Raw genomic sequence first — 18,403 nt, 5'->3', positions numbered from 1 at the left:
ATCATGTATTTAGCAGTATATTAAATATATCTTACACTCCCTAATTATATTTGCTATTCTTATCATTTAATAGAAAGTAGACTTCAAATTCATTACCTAATACAATAGCGAGGGTCTGAGTGGCCTTCTTCTCTTTCTTGGCGAAGGACTTGGCTCTGAGCTTCCTGCGCGGTTGGCCCTGAAGATGGTGAACCTCGCAGCGGACTCGCTACACTCCCCTAAACCGTCTCCTGGGCGTGGTGATTATTGAACTGCTGCCCAGACGGCTAAGTTTCTTCCTGCAGACGATCATGTTCATTTTAATTATATTTTTAACAGCAGTGTCTTCATTAGCGTTGATGGATAAATATTACAAATAATCATGTCGATCGGGTAAAGTTGCGTAATGTTTGACATAATTATGCAGGGCTTACTGGGTGTTACAGACTATTTAGTCATGTTTAGGACAGCTATCGAACAGCTTAAAATATAATTGTTTTGTTCCCAACTGTAAATGTATTGCCTCATAATTTGTTAAAACCATTTCACAGATACTAGCAGTCCATAAATTGTGTAATAATTAGTGGAGTGTATTCATTGTTCGGGCCGAATTAAATTCCGAGGGTTCTATTTGCATTTATATTTGATATAAATTGACGTTAGCATAACAATGAGCTTCTGAATTTGTATTTTGGCGAACACCTAAGCCCGTGGTAAATTAATCAAATACAATTTATTACCTTTATCCGAAGATATTAATACACTGTATTTTTGGTCTAGTGACAATAATTTGTGGATTGATGTTCTGGATTTGTTTCTAATACTAATTAATTAAATGGTTTTTCAATTATAAAGCCAGAGCTATATTTCACAGGACTTTTAAGTGTTACTAGTATATTATTATATCTTCGGCACCAAATCTACTTCGGCAGTTCATGAAGACAAAACTGTCTACTGCGGATCTATTTCTTTCTTCTACTTCAAATAGAGTCTCTTAAAATACAAGATACTTTAAATTATTGATATTAATATCCTACTTCAGTTCTGGTTTCTTGGGCGGCTCAGTCTTCTCTTCTTGGCTCTTCTTTTCTTCTTTCGGCGTGGGCGAGGCTGGAGGTGTGTGTTCCTTAGTCTCCCCGTCAATGTTGGAGGGCGCGTACCCAGAGTCATTGTTGGTGTTTGGGTCCATCATGGGTATGGGTGAGGCTAAATTAGCCATGATCCTGCGAATGTAACGTTTGTATTATAAAAAGATCCGTTAAAAACTTATATCAGGATTTGCCCGTAGCTTGCAAATATTTCTAAAAAATATAAAACAGAACAGAACACGCCTTTGTCCCGAAAGGGTTAGGTAGAGGTGCAACCAGGGTACTAATTTTTTGTCAAGTTTGTTCCGTTCCATGATGGGATGATACTGTGCGCCAAATGCAGACTCCAGGCTGATAGTGAGCAAGAAAATCCAAATAGCCCGATCCGGGTTTCGAATTCAGGATCTCAGAGCGATACTACTGCGCAATACAAGCCACTGAGGTGAAAAATTATAATCAAAATATAATAAAATAGCTTATTATTCGCAAGGACAATGTAATTAAAAAAAATATGTATCCGTTAAGTATTTTCAGATATTAGACAGAATTTTAATGCCACGGCTTAGAAAAAAAGTAGGTCATATGAACACAAAATCTCGACTCCAAAGATCATAGCAAAATTTCAAAATAATTCTTCCACACTGCTATCTGAAATAGACATTACGAGAGTACTCGTGACTGTCACTTACAGTTATCCCAACTGAATCAATGATCATCAATTCTGATTATACTGAGCACTCTAAGAGTCGGCAGTATTACGAATATTCCCACATCCAGTGTTATTTACCGCGGGCGGATCGGTATAACGGATGAGCCAAAATTGTCTGCGAAATGGGAACAAATTGCTCTGGATCCATATTCAGGTGATTTTTGGAAGACAAAGCGTTTATTTTGTATGCCTAGGTTTAGTTCTATAGTTATATTTAGTAGAGTTTCTATGGCAGAAATGATTCGACCGGTTAACATACATATAAGAGTACCTACAGTAGATACAAAAAACCGAGGTGTGCGATATTTTTGCTTTTGCTCTTCGAACATTCTTATGACTGTCGAAGTCCTGATAATATCCTTTTCCTACCCATTATTTTGCGATAAAAAAGATCTGTAAAGCACCAATCTCTTTCTGTTTTCAAGCGAAGATAATCATTTACTATGAGATAAGCGGTTTGCTTGTATTTCAATGGAATATCCTCAGTTAGGTCCAATTCTACATCTAAGTCGATCCAATGAAAAAAAATCATAACATTATTTCTTATTTCCACATGAACGCTAACCTGTATGCCTTTCACGGTACATTTGCTGTTTGATAGAGCCGCCTAAACGATCCCGTAGCCAGGTAGAGTCCTTTGATGTGCGTCGAATTTAATAGAATTTGTTCTTGGTATATTTAGAAGTTTAGGGAGTTCAAAGTTCGGGTAATTTGTCTGATTTCTTTAAGAACTATTGAACAGTGAAAAATCTATATCAATAATTATATAACATAAAAATAATTGTTTTGTTTTTAGGAATTCGATAAATTAGGTTCTTATTTTATATATTTAAGCAAATTACCAAGTAGCCTATAACACATTGAGGCGGAAGAAGGCTTCTCCCAATTTTACAGACTACTACATGAAAAGCTATAACAAAGTTTACACATGTTTTTATAATTTATAGCCACGAAAAAGGCGGATTCATAATAGGAAAGAGCAGCTCTCTGCCCTAATGCTAAACTATTCTCAAATTGAGTTCAGGTATTGCGTTCATCCAGTCTTAAAAATAATTTCTTTAAGCTACTGCTCTAAATCTGAAAATACTTGACCATTTGAGTTTATCTCCAAGTACGACACATTTGATATTGGAAATCACCTTTGATACGAGTGAGAAGCGAGAAATACTAGTCTTGGAATGCGAGAGACGTTCTCATTTCTCAGAATTAATAAGACGATCTGTAGCATAATTTCCCAATGTTCAAGTAAAACGGAGCAACAATTAACACGGACTTGGATCAAATACAAGAAACGTTTTCAGCATTTGTTAAAATTGTCGCGTCATTACTTTGGGAACGTGAAAGTAAATTTTAATCATCAGCTTGAACCAGAAATGTAACATTGTACATATCTGCCAACATTTTGATTATCTTTAAGACCTGTTAAATACTTGAAAGTGTTACAATGTACGGCATATTATACGCAGTTAAGTTTGCTGGAATTAAACCATGGAATCGAAGGAGGAAATGTTTAGACTTATGCGAAATCATGGTCATTCGGCTCTAATCACACTAATGTAGAGGACAGTGTACCTTATCAATGCGTGCTATAGAATTCAGTTTCACGTCTTCTTCTATGACGAACTCCCTGAGGAGGACCAATTCCGAGCTAATCGTTTTAGAAAAGCCCCCTTGAATTTAGACAATCCAGGCCAATCTATGGTTCTTAATAGAAGGATGAGGTAACCATACATACACATTCACGCTTTTTAGTCCTGAAGAGGTAGATAGAGGTGCAACTAGTACGCCCCCATTTCATTATGTGAATTATCGAGGACAAAATTTTTGACTTCGGGCTGATAATAAACAGAAAAACCTAATATAACTGCCCGAACCGGAACTCGCATCCAACCACTCATAGCGGTACTGCCCAATACTAATACGCAACGGAGGCAGTCGAGAATGAGGTACTAATAATTTTACTAACACCAAACCAGATATAGGCATCTTAGGGCTTAACTTTAATCAATAACTGATTAGTAGGTAAATATTGAAATTTCTAGTACACCATGAACAGCTCACTCAGACAATCTGTAACCAGGTGTACACGTGAAGCAATTCGCTCGTTAGTTTCGGCTGTTTGCTCAACTAACGAGTGGTTCCGTCAGATTAATAATACCGCTTGCCATTGAACCGTATTTGTTCTAAATCCAGGCTATCAGCTGAGCTAAGTTATGTGCTGCGGTAAGCTAATAAGTGTGGGCTCTAACTGGATTTATCAGCAAAAAATAAGTCCTGTTTTACTGGAAAATATTTTAGCTGGTGCGTTTTGTGTTTTTGTAGAATTGGCTGGGTAACGAATAAGTGTGCAGTCCCATCGCGTATATCAATAGACCGGTTTGGTCATTGCATCATTTATTAGCATTGTAAAATGTCACCTGATGCTTAATAACCTCGATTTATAAATCCTCATTATATCAGAAGACTCATGGTACATTATCGGCTTGAGAAAGGATTACAAAGGAAAGGTATTGACTGCACATCTAAAAATCTCACTTTTGTTTTTTTGTGCACTACTAAGACTACTCTGGACGAGTATTTTAATTATGCTGTAGACAAATATCTGGAGAAATATTTAGATTATAAAAATGACGTTGTATTCTAAATTGGTATAATTTAATTTTTTAACGACATTTCTCCACGCTTTATCAACACTAGCAAAACATGATTGTATTGTCCTTATATATATCCTTTATGGGCTACACGCGTAATGTTGTTAAGTCGCAAATCTTTAAATCGACATGCTAAGACAGAAACCTTTCTTATCGGCACGATTTAGGTAAAACGTACAATAAACCAAATTTATATGATACAATGCTTCCTACCAACAGATATTATTCGCCATTTAATGTGATATCTCAGATATTTTACATTGTTGCTTAAATTACATAATTTTAGATTGAAATCAAAAAATAAACTAATGAGTAATGAATCAAGAATTAAGTTGTCTATAAAATAATTTCACAAAGAACTGAGGAATCAGATAAATCAGATTTATCAGTAATTATAATTTTGTCCATCTTTCTGCTTCTGTTTATCCGGCGTCATTTTCGTCCTCTCAACTAATTTTCATAGAACTCTCATTGACAGGTTGGAAAACTTTCCAATGAATAATATAAGCTAATCATACTTCAGGGAAGATTTTGAATTCACAAGGTACCGCGATCACAACCTGGTTGCGTAATGAGCTTGATTTGTATGAAATTGTGTTACGGGATTAACGTGCCTAGACTACTAAATTGACTTCAGTATGTTTTGATAACTTAATTATCGCATTATAACGTATTAAGCTGAACGTCTAGACAGAATATTAATATACTATTGAGAATGTTTAGTTTAGGAATGATAACATATTTTGTTGGTTCTTATTTCGTGTATTTAGTGTTTATAGTTGCAGCAGCAAATTACTTAATACTTACAGTCCAGTCTCTTCTACCACCGCTGCCAGCATGAACCGCGCTGATCTGGTATTCGCCAGCTCTTCCGCATATGCTCCCATCTCTGTCCTTCCGAAGCTGGAAAAAAGTAACAATGAGTCCCGAAAAATTGACCCTTAATTACAAAAGAATAGAATAGCCTTGTTCTTCTACTGAATAGGAATTCAAAACAGATGTAGGCACATATGAATGTTTGGTTTTGGATAAATAGACATACTTATCATCATCGTCATCGACTTCATCATTACTGCCCGAAGCAGTATTGGTTGGTTTGTCTTCTTGCAGTGCTTCTGTGAGGCGCTGGGTTTGAGCCATATTCTCTATCACCACCGCTGCAGCTCCGCTTGATACTGCTGATCCTAATGCTGATGAAGTTTTCTTCGCTACCCGCTGTTTTTTCGCTCTTTGACGTATCGCCTGTGTGGTGGATAAAGATTTTTTTAAGGAATAAGTTTTGCAAGGGAACTAGGGCCGATTAAAATCATTCTGGCTTTCAAAATATATATTTGATTTTCAACATAATCAGACTGCATTAATACGTATTTGGCATCAGAAGCTGTACGCAAATATTACGCTACCAGGATAAAAAAATGCTATTTGTTAAATCAAATTTTATAAAAATTTACAAGAAAACGGAAGCAATTATGTTTGGTCTTTCGTGTCTTATAACTTAAAAAACTCCAATAGTTTTCGATATCGGTAACTAGTTAAGTATATTTTTTATTTTCTCCTCGTGATTTAATAACAAATAATTTTGGTAGTAGAATGATGATACCGAGAGGAAGACAGTTTCAAACGAACGTACCTTAAATATATTATAATACAGGAACATCATAATGATGCAGGGTATATAGAAAGATCCCAGCGAGGAATAGATGACGTAGTCAGTGTTGTTGAAGAGGCACTGGTTGGGGCTTCGATCTGGGGTGTTGTTGAGCCCGAGCACGATGGGAGAGCCAATAGCACCAGACACCAGCCAGGCAACACCGATCATTGTCCATACACGAGCATTGCTTTTGTGCTTCGCGTATTTGATTGGCTGAGTTACGGCTATATACCTGTGGAAGATTATTACTGTTAGGAATCATACTTTAACTGATTTCCTTATAGATTTTTATGAAATTACTATTAGATTTAGGGGAAAAGTGCAAAAGAGAAAGAGGTAAGGCAATAGTTGGAGTTACAGCTGGTGTATTATATATGTCTCTCTGACGGATTGCAGATTCCGGCTTGTTAAGGCTTTGTAAGTCGTAGATCATTCGTGACTGGCGAGGTTAAGCTTGAGCTCATCTTGACATGTTATTCTGTTAAATGTAATACAAACGTGGCTTAGTTCAACTTGTATTTGACGCAAATATTATGTACGACGATGTGCATTGAGACATGATAATTAGGCATCAGTTTTTACGGCGCGCAGTTGTTTTTATTTTAAAATACACATATGCCTGGTGTAATTGCTAACAATAATTAAAATTATTAATGCAATTTCTGGTTAGTTTGTCCTTTGTAGTAATGAGGAAATAGATTCACATAATGTTCTGTATCCTATAGAATGTTTATGATTCACAGAGCGTTTGTAGGTATATATTTATTATTTTTAATACAATTGAATGAAAAAATAAGGAAATATGAAAGACCCCATACGTATCGAATAGGCACCAATTATCTCATTATTGGAATTTACTGAACCTAATCTTAATATTTTAAAATTGCATCAATTTGCGTCTTTTAAGTAATTATGATTATTGGAATTTACTTAATTTAATTGAACTCGTAAGACTGCACGGTTTTCATGGTATACTTTGATTCCAGCATATAATTATTGGGAAAATAATATTAATACCAGATTAAACTGAACTGTCATCCCTCCATCTATAGCATTTCCATAATCCCCAGTGACTTCACGGTATGTATAGTCTATAGTAAGGCGATTAAGATATTTGGCTTGATCGCTTCGGTAGTTTCTAACTGAATTACAGCTGTGCAACGCGCATACATGAAACCTTACACACAGCAGTAAAAGGGCAGTAAATGTAATACATCTAATATAACAAATAGGTAGTTATTGGTTTGGAATAAGGAGGTAAATTCCCCATCTAGTAATTCTATTTTCATAAATCTTGTAAGAAAGTAAAGTATACTAGTCCGAATCGAAAATAATATTATAAAGATAAAAGATTTGCTTTTTGAATGTTTATTTGTAATGGATAAACTCGAAAAATAATTAACCAATATTTAAATATCTTTTATTTATAGAAAGCTTAATTACCTTTGAAAGCTGAAGGCTAATTTTATCCTAGAAATGGACGTTAATGTAGGCAGAGTTGCGAGCAAAGGATATCACGGTATATAAAGTTCAAGTTTGAGAGAATGGGTATAAGAGAAAATTTAAGTAATGATAGATAGGAATCACTAATAAGAAACTGAAGGTAAGAAGCTAAATCTTTATTAGATAACGTGTAAATTCTCTTGGCCGCCTTCTAGTCGGCGTTTAGTGATACTTTGGAAACAAAATAATTTTCATAAGCAAACCAACGCGCATATAAACTATCTCATGAAATGTCCTCCACTAACCTTTATCACCCACATTATTTTTAATAATGGACGTGACAAAACAAAAGGCTATCGCCAGAAAAAAAATTACTCATTAACAAAATAGTTTCAAATTACCGAAATTGTTTCTCAACTCAACACGCGTCACGCTAATTGATGATTGAAGTAATAGAGATAAACGTGGCAACCCTCCACGGAAGGGACGTAGCATTATCGTGGGCTGTATTGTTTGGGACTACTTTATATTTGGAAGGAATGCTTGTTTCGGATTGAAGTCGCTTAGAGTTATTTTTTGAAAGTGAATCCATAGAGATTGTACGTTAACGTACCTTAAGGATGCTATGCCAAAGCGTTGCCATCAAGTATATCTGAGATGTATAAATATACATTAGCATAGCTATTTGTTTAAATACTACTACAACTGACTCCGCTTAGATTTACGGCCAGCCACTTCCCTAACATCAATCAGCTCTGCAGGGTCTAGACCAGAGCCAATTGTCTTATCTTCTTAGGAATATAACAGACCTCCCACTTCACAGCCTTTACTTCTACTAAAGAAAGCAAGCGGTACGAGTTACCTACTGTTTGTTACTATATCCACAAAGTTTTTGCTTGTATTTGGTCAATCAGCCCGTATTTAGTATTGGTATTTACTGTACAACTTGCTTGGACAACTTATATGTTACTAGTTGAACCCATTTCTAGTTTTGATATTAGTTCGTTGATAGTTTCTGGGAAACTCATCCTAGTTGGATATTTATTAGAACATGTATAAGTTGAAGCTTTAACCCTGAGAGGGTTGGACACGACACAAATGATTCATGGTTCGATAAACTTCTTTAAGTAAAAGAGTTAAATATATAAGTAGCTGTAATAGTTATTAAATTTGAAATTAAAACCAAGAACCTTACAGATTTTAATTCAAGTGCATTGCTAAACAATCCACGATCATTACATCAACTCTCGCTATACAATGAAAAAAATCTTGTATCAAACATATAAAGACCTATTTTATGTTTTCCCAATCAAAAAGTATATATTTTACTTAATTACCATAAAACACCCTCGTCAAAACATCCGACTTCTATTATATTCCAATAGTGATATATTAAAACTCGCCGAGACAAATCGTAGTAGCTTATTCTCGAGTACGTGACCTGTCCGCCAGCGCTGTTCTGACAATAACTCCAGATAATTTCGAACGAAGGTCTTTGAAGGAATTGGACGTGAAATGTTGGTAGTATTGTTCGAGAATGGAAAATGTTAGAAAGAATTCGTGACCACCGTACATACGGTCGAATAATAATAATGTCTGGTTCCAACAAACATCTATCGCGGTCAGTTGATTGTACTTGTAGAAGAAAGGTATTATTTTATGGGTCGGTGAGGGATGCCGCGTCTCTCTATGGTCATCAATAATGATAAAATACCATCAGACGCAATTTGCTGTAGCAGGATTTTTAATGGCCATTGCTGTCTCTCATTGCTTGTACCTCAATTATTGTAACTCACAACAACCATCCTGCTTCCACGACTCGAAGCAGTTCAACTACTTTTTAAACGACTTCAAAAAAAGGAGGAGGTTATCAATTCGATGTGATTTTTTTTTTATAGAGCTGCCTTTTACTTACTATCTAATTAATTTTACTGTTTTAAAGTTTCATTATAGGCAGCTAATTTACTGCATCAGACTCAACCCAAATTTGAGAGGTCGGCACAGTTGTATCCACCACAGAGAGATCATCTTTGGTCACGATTATTCTCTCTACTTTTATTACCATCAGATGCAGTGGAGTCACGACCCATGTAATAAAGCCCAAATCCCAAACCTGTCGACAGAGATGGCGACCAGGTTGAATATGCTGGAAGTGGAGCAGGTGACGTCCATCGCGATGTAGCAGTCACACACCACCGCAGGCAGACCCCATACGCCATTGAACTGCAACAAACAATTAGTCAAAAGTCAGAACATCAGTCTTAGAGAATTAAAAAAAAGTTATGAACATAAAGCTATTGGCGTCGAAATGCAACTCCTTTATATGATATTTAGGGAGCAATTTCTTAAAACATTCGCTTCTGTCGCTTCGCTGATTGTCGTTCTTTTGTATGTAAAAGGAAACCTGTGCGTTAAAATAAAGAAAAACTTCAAGTTAATAATGTTAGTGTAGATTTAGTTTCCCAATGGGTGTTTTATAGATGTAGCGCTTATTTAGGCAAGCAACTTTTTCATCTTCGTTTAGTTGTACAAAAATACCTCACCAATTGCCACGAGGCCCGCTCTTCCGTATTTTTGCCAAAACAAAAGCTACAATTTCCCCTGCCCTTCCGAACAATTATCCCCAAGGGTTGCAGCCTATCTACTGCTGCCATAGAGTAACATTAAGATACTGATGTTCTAGAATGTACATGACGGAAAATTAACACGGCTTGTGTATTGACGCATCGAAGATAATATATAATTGCTTAATGATTAATTATGATAAAATTAAATATGATAAATAATAATTGCTTAATTTCCTCGTTATTTTTATTCTGTGGATATTATTGATCTTATTTGTTAGTGCACGTTTTTAAAGTCAGACTTTTCTTATATTTTATTCTGCCATCATATTTTTTTAAAGTAATTCGAAATCAAATTATATTATCTGTTACTAAAAATCCTACCAAACTCTGCCCATTTGTTGCAAAATATAAATAGTTATTTGGGTTAAGTACCTACAAATAGTAGCATATTATTTTAGAAAATTGAACTGTTTGAACTCATTTACTTTATTGAAGGCTGGCACAAATGAAGGAAATAATTTCGCGATGTTTATTCTAGAATAGTCTATAATGATTTGATTCTAGAAGGTTGGTTATGTAAAGCATCTACCTCTATTTATTCTTTGATTGTTTAACGCTAATTAAAGGAGTAGTAAAGGAACGGTCATTATTAGTAATTAGTTTTGGATTATTGTTTCGTCAACTTGGTCAAGAAATAAATATGCGGAGCGCTAAGTCTTGCGTTTGATTCTCAAGTCAGTTAAGTTTTGATTCTTCTAACACGATTCGGGGATGAATGCCTGAAAGTGAATTAAGATCAGATGACCGGTTATTAAAAAAAACTAAGCTCACCCCTTTGTGAAACATGGTTAAAAATCTTGTATCCATCCCATTTAGAAAAGAGATAAGGTTAAGTAGAAATAAAACCAGTATTGTGTTCTCTCTCACTTTTCTTCTCTCATCTCATCAGTGGATGTCTTAATCAGTTTAGTAAAAAAAAAATATAAACAAGGTTACATTTATCAATATCGTATTTTTTTAAGCATAATTAGTCTTGTTAGTGGATGAGTTGATGATATTCGCCACAACTCAAAACTGCCTAAAATACCAGAGACCTATAAAATAATTGCAAGACTATAATTGCGTTGTCATCTATATAAAAAAAAATACGGTTAATTGTTGAGCCTCCGAAAATGTCAACGGCTAGAAAGTCGAAATGTAACAAACCCTATCAACTACAGTTTTTGTAAGACATTTGTACCAGTGCAGTCGAGTGGCTCAAATTATACTGCAAACAAAGCAGAGTATAAAACATCTACCGCCAAAAATACAATAATTCAAACCTAATTCATACTTCAGACAAATAGCACAATGTAGAACATAACCATAAAATCTAATATTTCCGCAATAAAGGCAAAGGAAATGTTATGATCAGCCAAACTGTTACAGTAATTATTTTATGTAAATGAACACCTTTGATATGCTAATGTAGAAAATGTAAACACAAAGTGTTTGTGTTTCAAAATGACGAATCTACGACTTTGTTGCTACTGACAAATTGCGCGTTAACAAAATAGACGAACTGCTTTTGAAGTTTACTATAATTTTTGAAGATTCGTTTTACTGTTCTTTTTTATAAAAGGTTTTGAAAGGAGAAAGTTATTAATTTTGCAACAAATACAAGTTATACATACATATTATAAACAAATAATGCAGACAAAAAGCACTTAAAATTATGTTTGTTACAAAAAAGGCTCCAATTCAGCAATATGCTGACATTGAATCCAGCGCTGATCTTCCGTTAGGCCGTTTGTTTGTTGTAATGAAGGATAAAAAAAATCTTAGCAAAGAATTTAGAAAAATATTTTATTCATTTAAAAAAAGGACATATAAATAAATAAAACCGCGCGTAAATATTTCCAATTTCTTTTGTTATATAACAATGGCTAGTTAACTCTAGCAACACCTTGAACCCTACCTGTCAAATTGACGTCTCACAAAAAAGTATTTTGCTTATGCCTTTGCTTGCGTGACAGCTTGTTCCCGGGATGTAAAGTACCTACCCTTTAAAAGACAATCAGATGTAACGTACATAGCTTCACCTTAGTGACAGACAAAAGATAACTTTGACAATTTAATCCTTGAATTTACTACCAAACTTTGACATGTAAGAGATCGCCGAACCATAAATGCTGTCTACCCAATCAGTAATACAGACGTGAACATGCGTTACTATTCACTTTGACCGCAGTCCTGTGAGTTAGCTGTATGGAGACAATTATTTAGAGCATATTGTAATTCGGCTACACAAAGGCTTGTAACATGTCTGACAGCTTTGTGAATTCCTTTGTATGTACCAGAGCATTTATATCGATAATTACTGAACCAAACATCAAATACACTGGGTAATTAATATGATAATTATACAAGTATAGGAATTGTCTTCATCGTCTGTTTGTATGCTACTCTAATTTGGGACCGTTACATATTTTTTTTTATTTATATTGCAGATATTTACAAGACCATGAATAGTGATGAATACTGTTTGTTATTGTGAAGATGTTATCCTCTCTGTAGGTTTATGGGTAATATAGAGCTCCTGATAGCTTGACAGACATTGCCAGTGTGTGTTTTTTTTATACGTGCACTGAAAAGTGATCCCGCTGCTCGTGATAGTAAGTGGAGGAGGGTCCAATAGAATGTCGACTGACGAGAGATGATTACCCCTCGACAGTCGACACAATTATGCCGACCTGTTGGAATCGGATATCCTACATAATGTTCTGATAGTCTTATTATTTTTACTTTATTCGAAGACACACACACACACACTCACATCATCACGCATTTATCCCCGAAGGGGTATGCAGAGGTGCAACCAAGGCACCCACTTTTCGCCAAGTGTGTTCCGTCCCAGGATGTGATAGGGGGCGAGCCTATCGCCATATCGGGCACAAATTCCAGACTCCGGGCTAATATTGAGCAGAAAAACCCAAATATCACTTTGCCCGACCCGGGATTCGAACCCAGGACCTCGGAGCGCTGCCGTACCGCGCATGCAGTACAACTACGCCACCGAGGCAGTCGGTTTATTCGAAGACAGATGGCTTAAAGGCTCACCTGATAGTAAGCAGTCATCACCGACAATACCAAGGATACATCCAAGCCGCTGCCTACCGTTAAAAAACTATTTTAAACTCCGTTTGAAGTAAAATATGTCATAAATCCAGGAAACATAGGGGAAGGGATTTCATTCCAAAGTACACGTATTCCTTTGTTCCTTGCACTTATATTACCTCAATACAATAATACTTATTAACCCATTTCAGCACACAACACATTTGGTGTAAAAAGATCATTTTCGCATCAAAACAAAAATATCAGCAACAGCTGTAAATCGAGGTTGATAGAGTTCATAATCATTTGGGGAAGTAGGTCAGCGTGTCCGAATATAGAGGCACCTGCGAAACGAAACGGCTTTTACGGAGGGAAGGAGGATTGGAAACGCGTTCTATTTGTATTATGTTACTTTAATAAAATTACTTTTTGGCGTCGTAAAGAAATAATTATAACCTAAAAATTCTCAGTACGAAGGTTGAAGCCTATTATAGTGGCCCACGTAAGTCTATCGCATTCCGGGATCAGCCTGTGTATATCCGGTTCCAACAGGCCGGGATAATTATGTCATGATATTGTGACATTCTACTGGATCCCTCTGCACTGACCCTCAGGTGCAGTGGGACAAATTTACCGTGTCCATATAAAAAAAAAATATATAATGTAGGAATTATTAATATCTTGATAGTAGTTTCACACATTCCCTACCGTTTAATAATATCAGCCCTGTATTATATACTTGCTCACTGCTGAGCATGGGCCTCCTCTACTACTGAGAGGGATTAGGCCTTAGTCCACCACGCTGGCCTAGTGCGGATTGGTAGACTTCACACACCTTCGAAATTCCTATAGAGAACTTCTCAGATGTGCAGGTTTCCTCACGATGTTTTCCTTCACCGTTAAAGCGAACGATAAATTCACAAAAAGTGCACACACGATTTTAAAAAAGTCAGAGGTGAGTACCCTTTGGATCTGAACCTGCGGACATTCGTCTTGGCAGTCCGTTCCACACCCAACTAGGCTGTCGTCTACCGTTTACTTATAAACAAATTTTACCTCCTTATAAATTTTGCACACATTCATTAAAATCTATTAAAGTTAAATTGAAGTCAAAAGTGTTCAACAAAATTTTCAATTAACGCCTTAACCCTACCAGATAGAGATCAAAACGAGTTGTCACGTGGCGGCTATTGGAAAACACTTTGCATCCAATCGTGCAAGGTGTCGGGTTAATGCGAGCGCTGGGCGCATTGTGCCGCGCGTGGGTCGGGTTGATTACAGAATTTGCGACTGATTTTAGAACTGCTCTTCTGCATAATCAGATAATTTTTCTCAACACCCACAACGCTGGTGACTAAGCATTGCTGGTGTGGACTGTAGAGGTATATAAATACAGGGTCAATAAAACCACGTATTCGTCTTTATTTCTATTAACATTATGCTAAATATCTTCTATGCAAAACGATTATTTTCAACAGAAATCTCGGTTTTACTTCAAATTTTTTTAACATTGTAGTTTAGGGCGCATGTAGCGTGAGTGTATATTTGACTGAAAAAGTGATGTTGCCAAGGTAACTATTCTCTTATAGTAGTAGGTGGCATTAAGGCGTGATAAATTAATATGAATATTTATTGGAATTTATTTTGTTTAAAACGTACACTTTTCTTTTCTATGGTTAGAGTTTGTATGGCTGGAGTTCGTTTGTTTCATAGTTCCCAAATTTTTCTTTTACGGAATACGATTTCTCCGAGCGTTAATAGGGGATCTATTATTAAACTATTTTCATAGCAATAGGCACACCATGAAATTAAACCAATCAAAATAAGTCATATGTGAACGTAACGACCAAACTTTTTGTAATTGGTCCATTCCTGCAATCGTTCGGTAATTAAGGATTATGACGGCTAACTGGTCGCGGTAATTCAAACTATGAAGCCAGATTTACCTAGCCACGAACAATAACTTTATATGATTTTTTATGATAGTTGATCAGCAATTATTTAGATTAAGATTTTCTGAAAACTGTACCTTTTTAGTATTTGTATAGAGCCGAAAAGTGACAGCTCGTTCGAGACATTTTGTACCATTTTTTATATTACAACTTGACAGCGATATAGGAGTTATTCAGATAGCGAATTCCATATCAGTGGTTGTCCAATAGCCAACCGTCGAAATAATATATTTGTAACATATATTATCTTAATTTTATTTTTCTGTTTTTCACTATATGAACTTTTTTGGTGGTGGTAGGATATATTTAATATCCGCTGGGATAGCGCCAAGAAGACCTAAGACCGCGCTAGTTGGCGAAATATGGAAGAGGCCTTTACTCAGCATTGGGTAGATGAAGGCTGAAGAAGAAGAAGAAGGGATAGCCACCACCGTATAAAAAGATATCAGTCTGTGTATATTCGGTGCCAACAGGCCTGCATAATTGTGTCGACTGCTAAGGGGTAATCATGTCTTGCCAGTCGATACTCTATTGGACCCTACTCCACTTACCGTCAGGTGCAGAGCGGTCACTTTGTCGTGACCTTATTCAAAAAAGGGACTATAGTCATTAAATCTCACACTTCTCCATACGCGCAACATGCTTAAAAAGAGGTATAAAGTTTTTTCTTCACATTTTAATATAGACAAATGGCTTCTTGATTCGTGTTGTCTGCGCGTTTTAATATGTATTTGAACGCCTAAAAGTCCAATTTTCGACTACATAGTGTTTATTATTAGTTCAGTTGCACTTAAATTGTACCTTGGCACTTCAAAGGAACGTTACGTGCATAGGCTCTTAGATATTTCTTATACTTTTAACATTTCAGTTTAAGAATTCCTAAAACCTAGAATTATTTAAACCACCTTTCAATACAGGATGGCATCGGAAAGCACTTGGCACCCAATCGGCCGAATGCCATATTCCAATTCTACGTCCCATCCCGACGGTAAGTGGCTCCTTTCAAACGGGACTTGTTTATTCCCCCCAGTTCGTTCACCCGGCATTAGAGTGCTAATGGATACGTCAACCGTGAATGATTTTGTAATTATTGCGAAATCCTTGTTATCTTTTTGAATGGTGTATGGTAATCTGATTCGTGTGTAGTTAATATGTTGTATTGGTTTAGGAATCGACATTTAAAAATAGCAGTTCTTGTTCAGACATCCTGCGGCTGATGATGGTGATTTAAAATAGGCCAAATCGGAATTGGATAAGAAGATTACTATAATAATACTAATATCTTTATTATTATTTCAACACATCACGCCTTTATCCTAGAAGGGGTAGGCAGAGGTGCAACCTAAGCACCCACTTTTGCCAAGTGTATTCCGTACCATATGTGATAGGGAAAGAGCCTATCGCCATATCGAGTACAAATGCCAGACTCCAGCTTGATAGTGAAAAACCCAATATCACTTTTCCCGACCCGGGATTTCAACCCAGGACCTCAGAGCGTTATTGTATCGCGCAACACGACTATGCCACCGAGGCAGTCTTCAGCATTATTATTTAGCATGTAAAACGTCTCGATCAGTGTCGAACTTTTGCACGATTTAATCGCGAGCAAATCCTGTTATAAATCCCTTACTGAATCTGGAAATCTACGCTAACATTTCCCAATAGATTACTAGACTAGAATCAACGACAGGTTACTATTACCAAATAAAACGTCTCCCAAACTTGATGGCTTGATAAATCGCATGGTTTTCGTTGACGTTCGAGCTTTACGGTCCATCGGCCAAGTCCCTTGTCTTAGGGTCCGACAGGGACGTATGCTATACATTTAATAACACGACCCTTTCCGAATTGATAGGACCTTTTATGGTGATGAGATTTATATATCTTCTGGAATTGTTATACTTTGCATTTAGGAGTCGTTTCCTGTTATGACTAAATTATCGCTTTAGGCCGATGTTTACTGCAATAATCATGAGATTTAATCTTTCTTTCTGCTAATGTTCTATACAATTATATACGTCAATGTTTAAGATTATTGTATTTTCGATGTTTTTGTGTTTATTAGAAGCCCAATTCAAGAGAATTTACACTTTGGTGTCATTTTACATTAGCCCTTTAATAGGTTAATTAGCTGTTAAATGTAACTAAACAATGTGAAGAAGTTCGTGTTAAGTCTTACTTGGCACCTTCAATAAGTTTAAAGTGTTTTAGACGGGAAAAGTTCTTTATACACATATTAGGGTAGACTTACACACACATCACGCATTTATCTCCGAAGAGGTATGCAGAGACGCAACTAAGACACCTACTTTTCGTCAAGTATGTTCCGTCCCATGATGTGATAGAGGGCGAGCCTATCGCCACATCAGGCACAAATTCCAGACTCCGGGCAGATATGAGTAGAAAAACCTAAATATCTCTTTGCCTGACCAGAGATTTGAACCCACCGTACCGTAGATATGCAATATGGTACCTACCCAAACTGCCTCATTCCTAATACGTATAAGTCTCATAGCGTATACCACTTTTACATTTCAGTATATAGAGCGTCATTAAGCCTGATGGGCCAAGCGATTAGGCCCGCGCGAGTGTTCAGCCTTCAGCCGAAATTAATTGAGGTCATTGCACGATCCTGCTTATTTTTAAGATCAGATGTGTCATAATACGGGTTTATATCTGGGAAATCTAGTTTAGGTTTGGAGGACATTGTAGCCAGTGTAACTACTGGACATGGAGACTTAACATCTCATTTCTCGGGATGGCGAGCGCAGTAGATACCAACAATACTTTGTAATTGAAGGTGTTGGATGGTGTTTCTACTGTTTATAGGCGTTCGTATCGCTTACCATCGTGCGAACGGCAAGCTCGTCTCGTCATTCAAAGCATTAAAAATCTTTGTGTCCTGGCTTATGAACAAAGATACTGGGAAGTCTAATTAAACCCCGTTCATAGTTCAAAGAAACCTTTGTCAACTTGCAAAATTAACCAAAAGTTTATTTTTATGATCCGTTCCCGGCTCTTAATTTTTATAATAAAGTCAGAAGAATACATTGCTTTCTTTGATGGTACGCGCCATGAATGCTGGTAACAACATCGACCAAACCGCACCGCATTTGTCGACCAGTGGATTGTGGTATTGAATAAACTTGCTAAATTTACATCTTAGCTTCTTCCGTGTGAAGTTCTTTTTTCGGTGTAAAAATAAACCCAGAACTTGGTCTATCTGCTTTCAAAATTTTATTTAAATGCGTTTACTAAATGTTTACA

The 18,403-nt window shown here is 36.3% G+C and overlaps 1 protein-coding gene and 1 pseudogene across 1 annotated transcript; one reads left to right on the top strand and one right to left on the bottom strand.

Annotated features, from left to right (window-relative positions):
• LOC119189032 overlaps nt 1–24 on the top strand; it is a 6,989-nt pseudogene extending 6,965 nt beyond the window's left edge.
• Nucleotides 25–40: 16 nt separating this feature from the next.
• LOC115453251 (dopamine D2-like receptor) lies at nt 41–10,934 on the bottom strand. Its single transcript, XM_037437667.1, is given in 9 exon segments — nt 41–162; nt 165–213; nt 215–278; nt 1,017–1,202; nt 5,235–5,330; nt 5,470–5,669; nt 6,058–6,310; nt 9,635–9,744; nt 10,920–10,934. Coding segments are annotated over 9 exon segments (1,095 nt in total).
• Nucleotides 10,935–18,403: the final 7,469 nt, after the last annotated feature.

The sequence above is a fragment of the Manduca sexta genome, chromosome 11 (genome assembly GCF_014839805.1).
Source record: "Manduca sexta isolate Smith_Timp_Sample1 chromosome 11, JHU_Msex_v1.0, whole genome shotgun sequence".
NCBI classification, from domain to species: Eukaryota; Metazoa; Arthropoda; class Insecta; order Lepidoptera; family Sphingidae; genus Manduca; species Manduca sexta.
The sequence above is the reverse complement of the archived record's forward strand: the minus strand, read 5'-3'. Positions and strand labels throughout refer to the sequence as shown.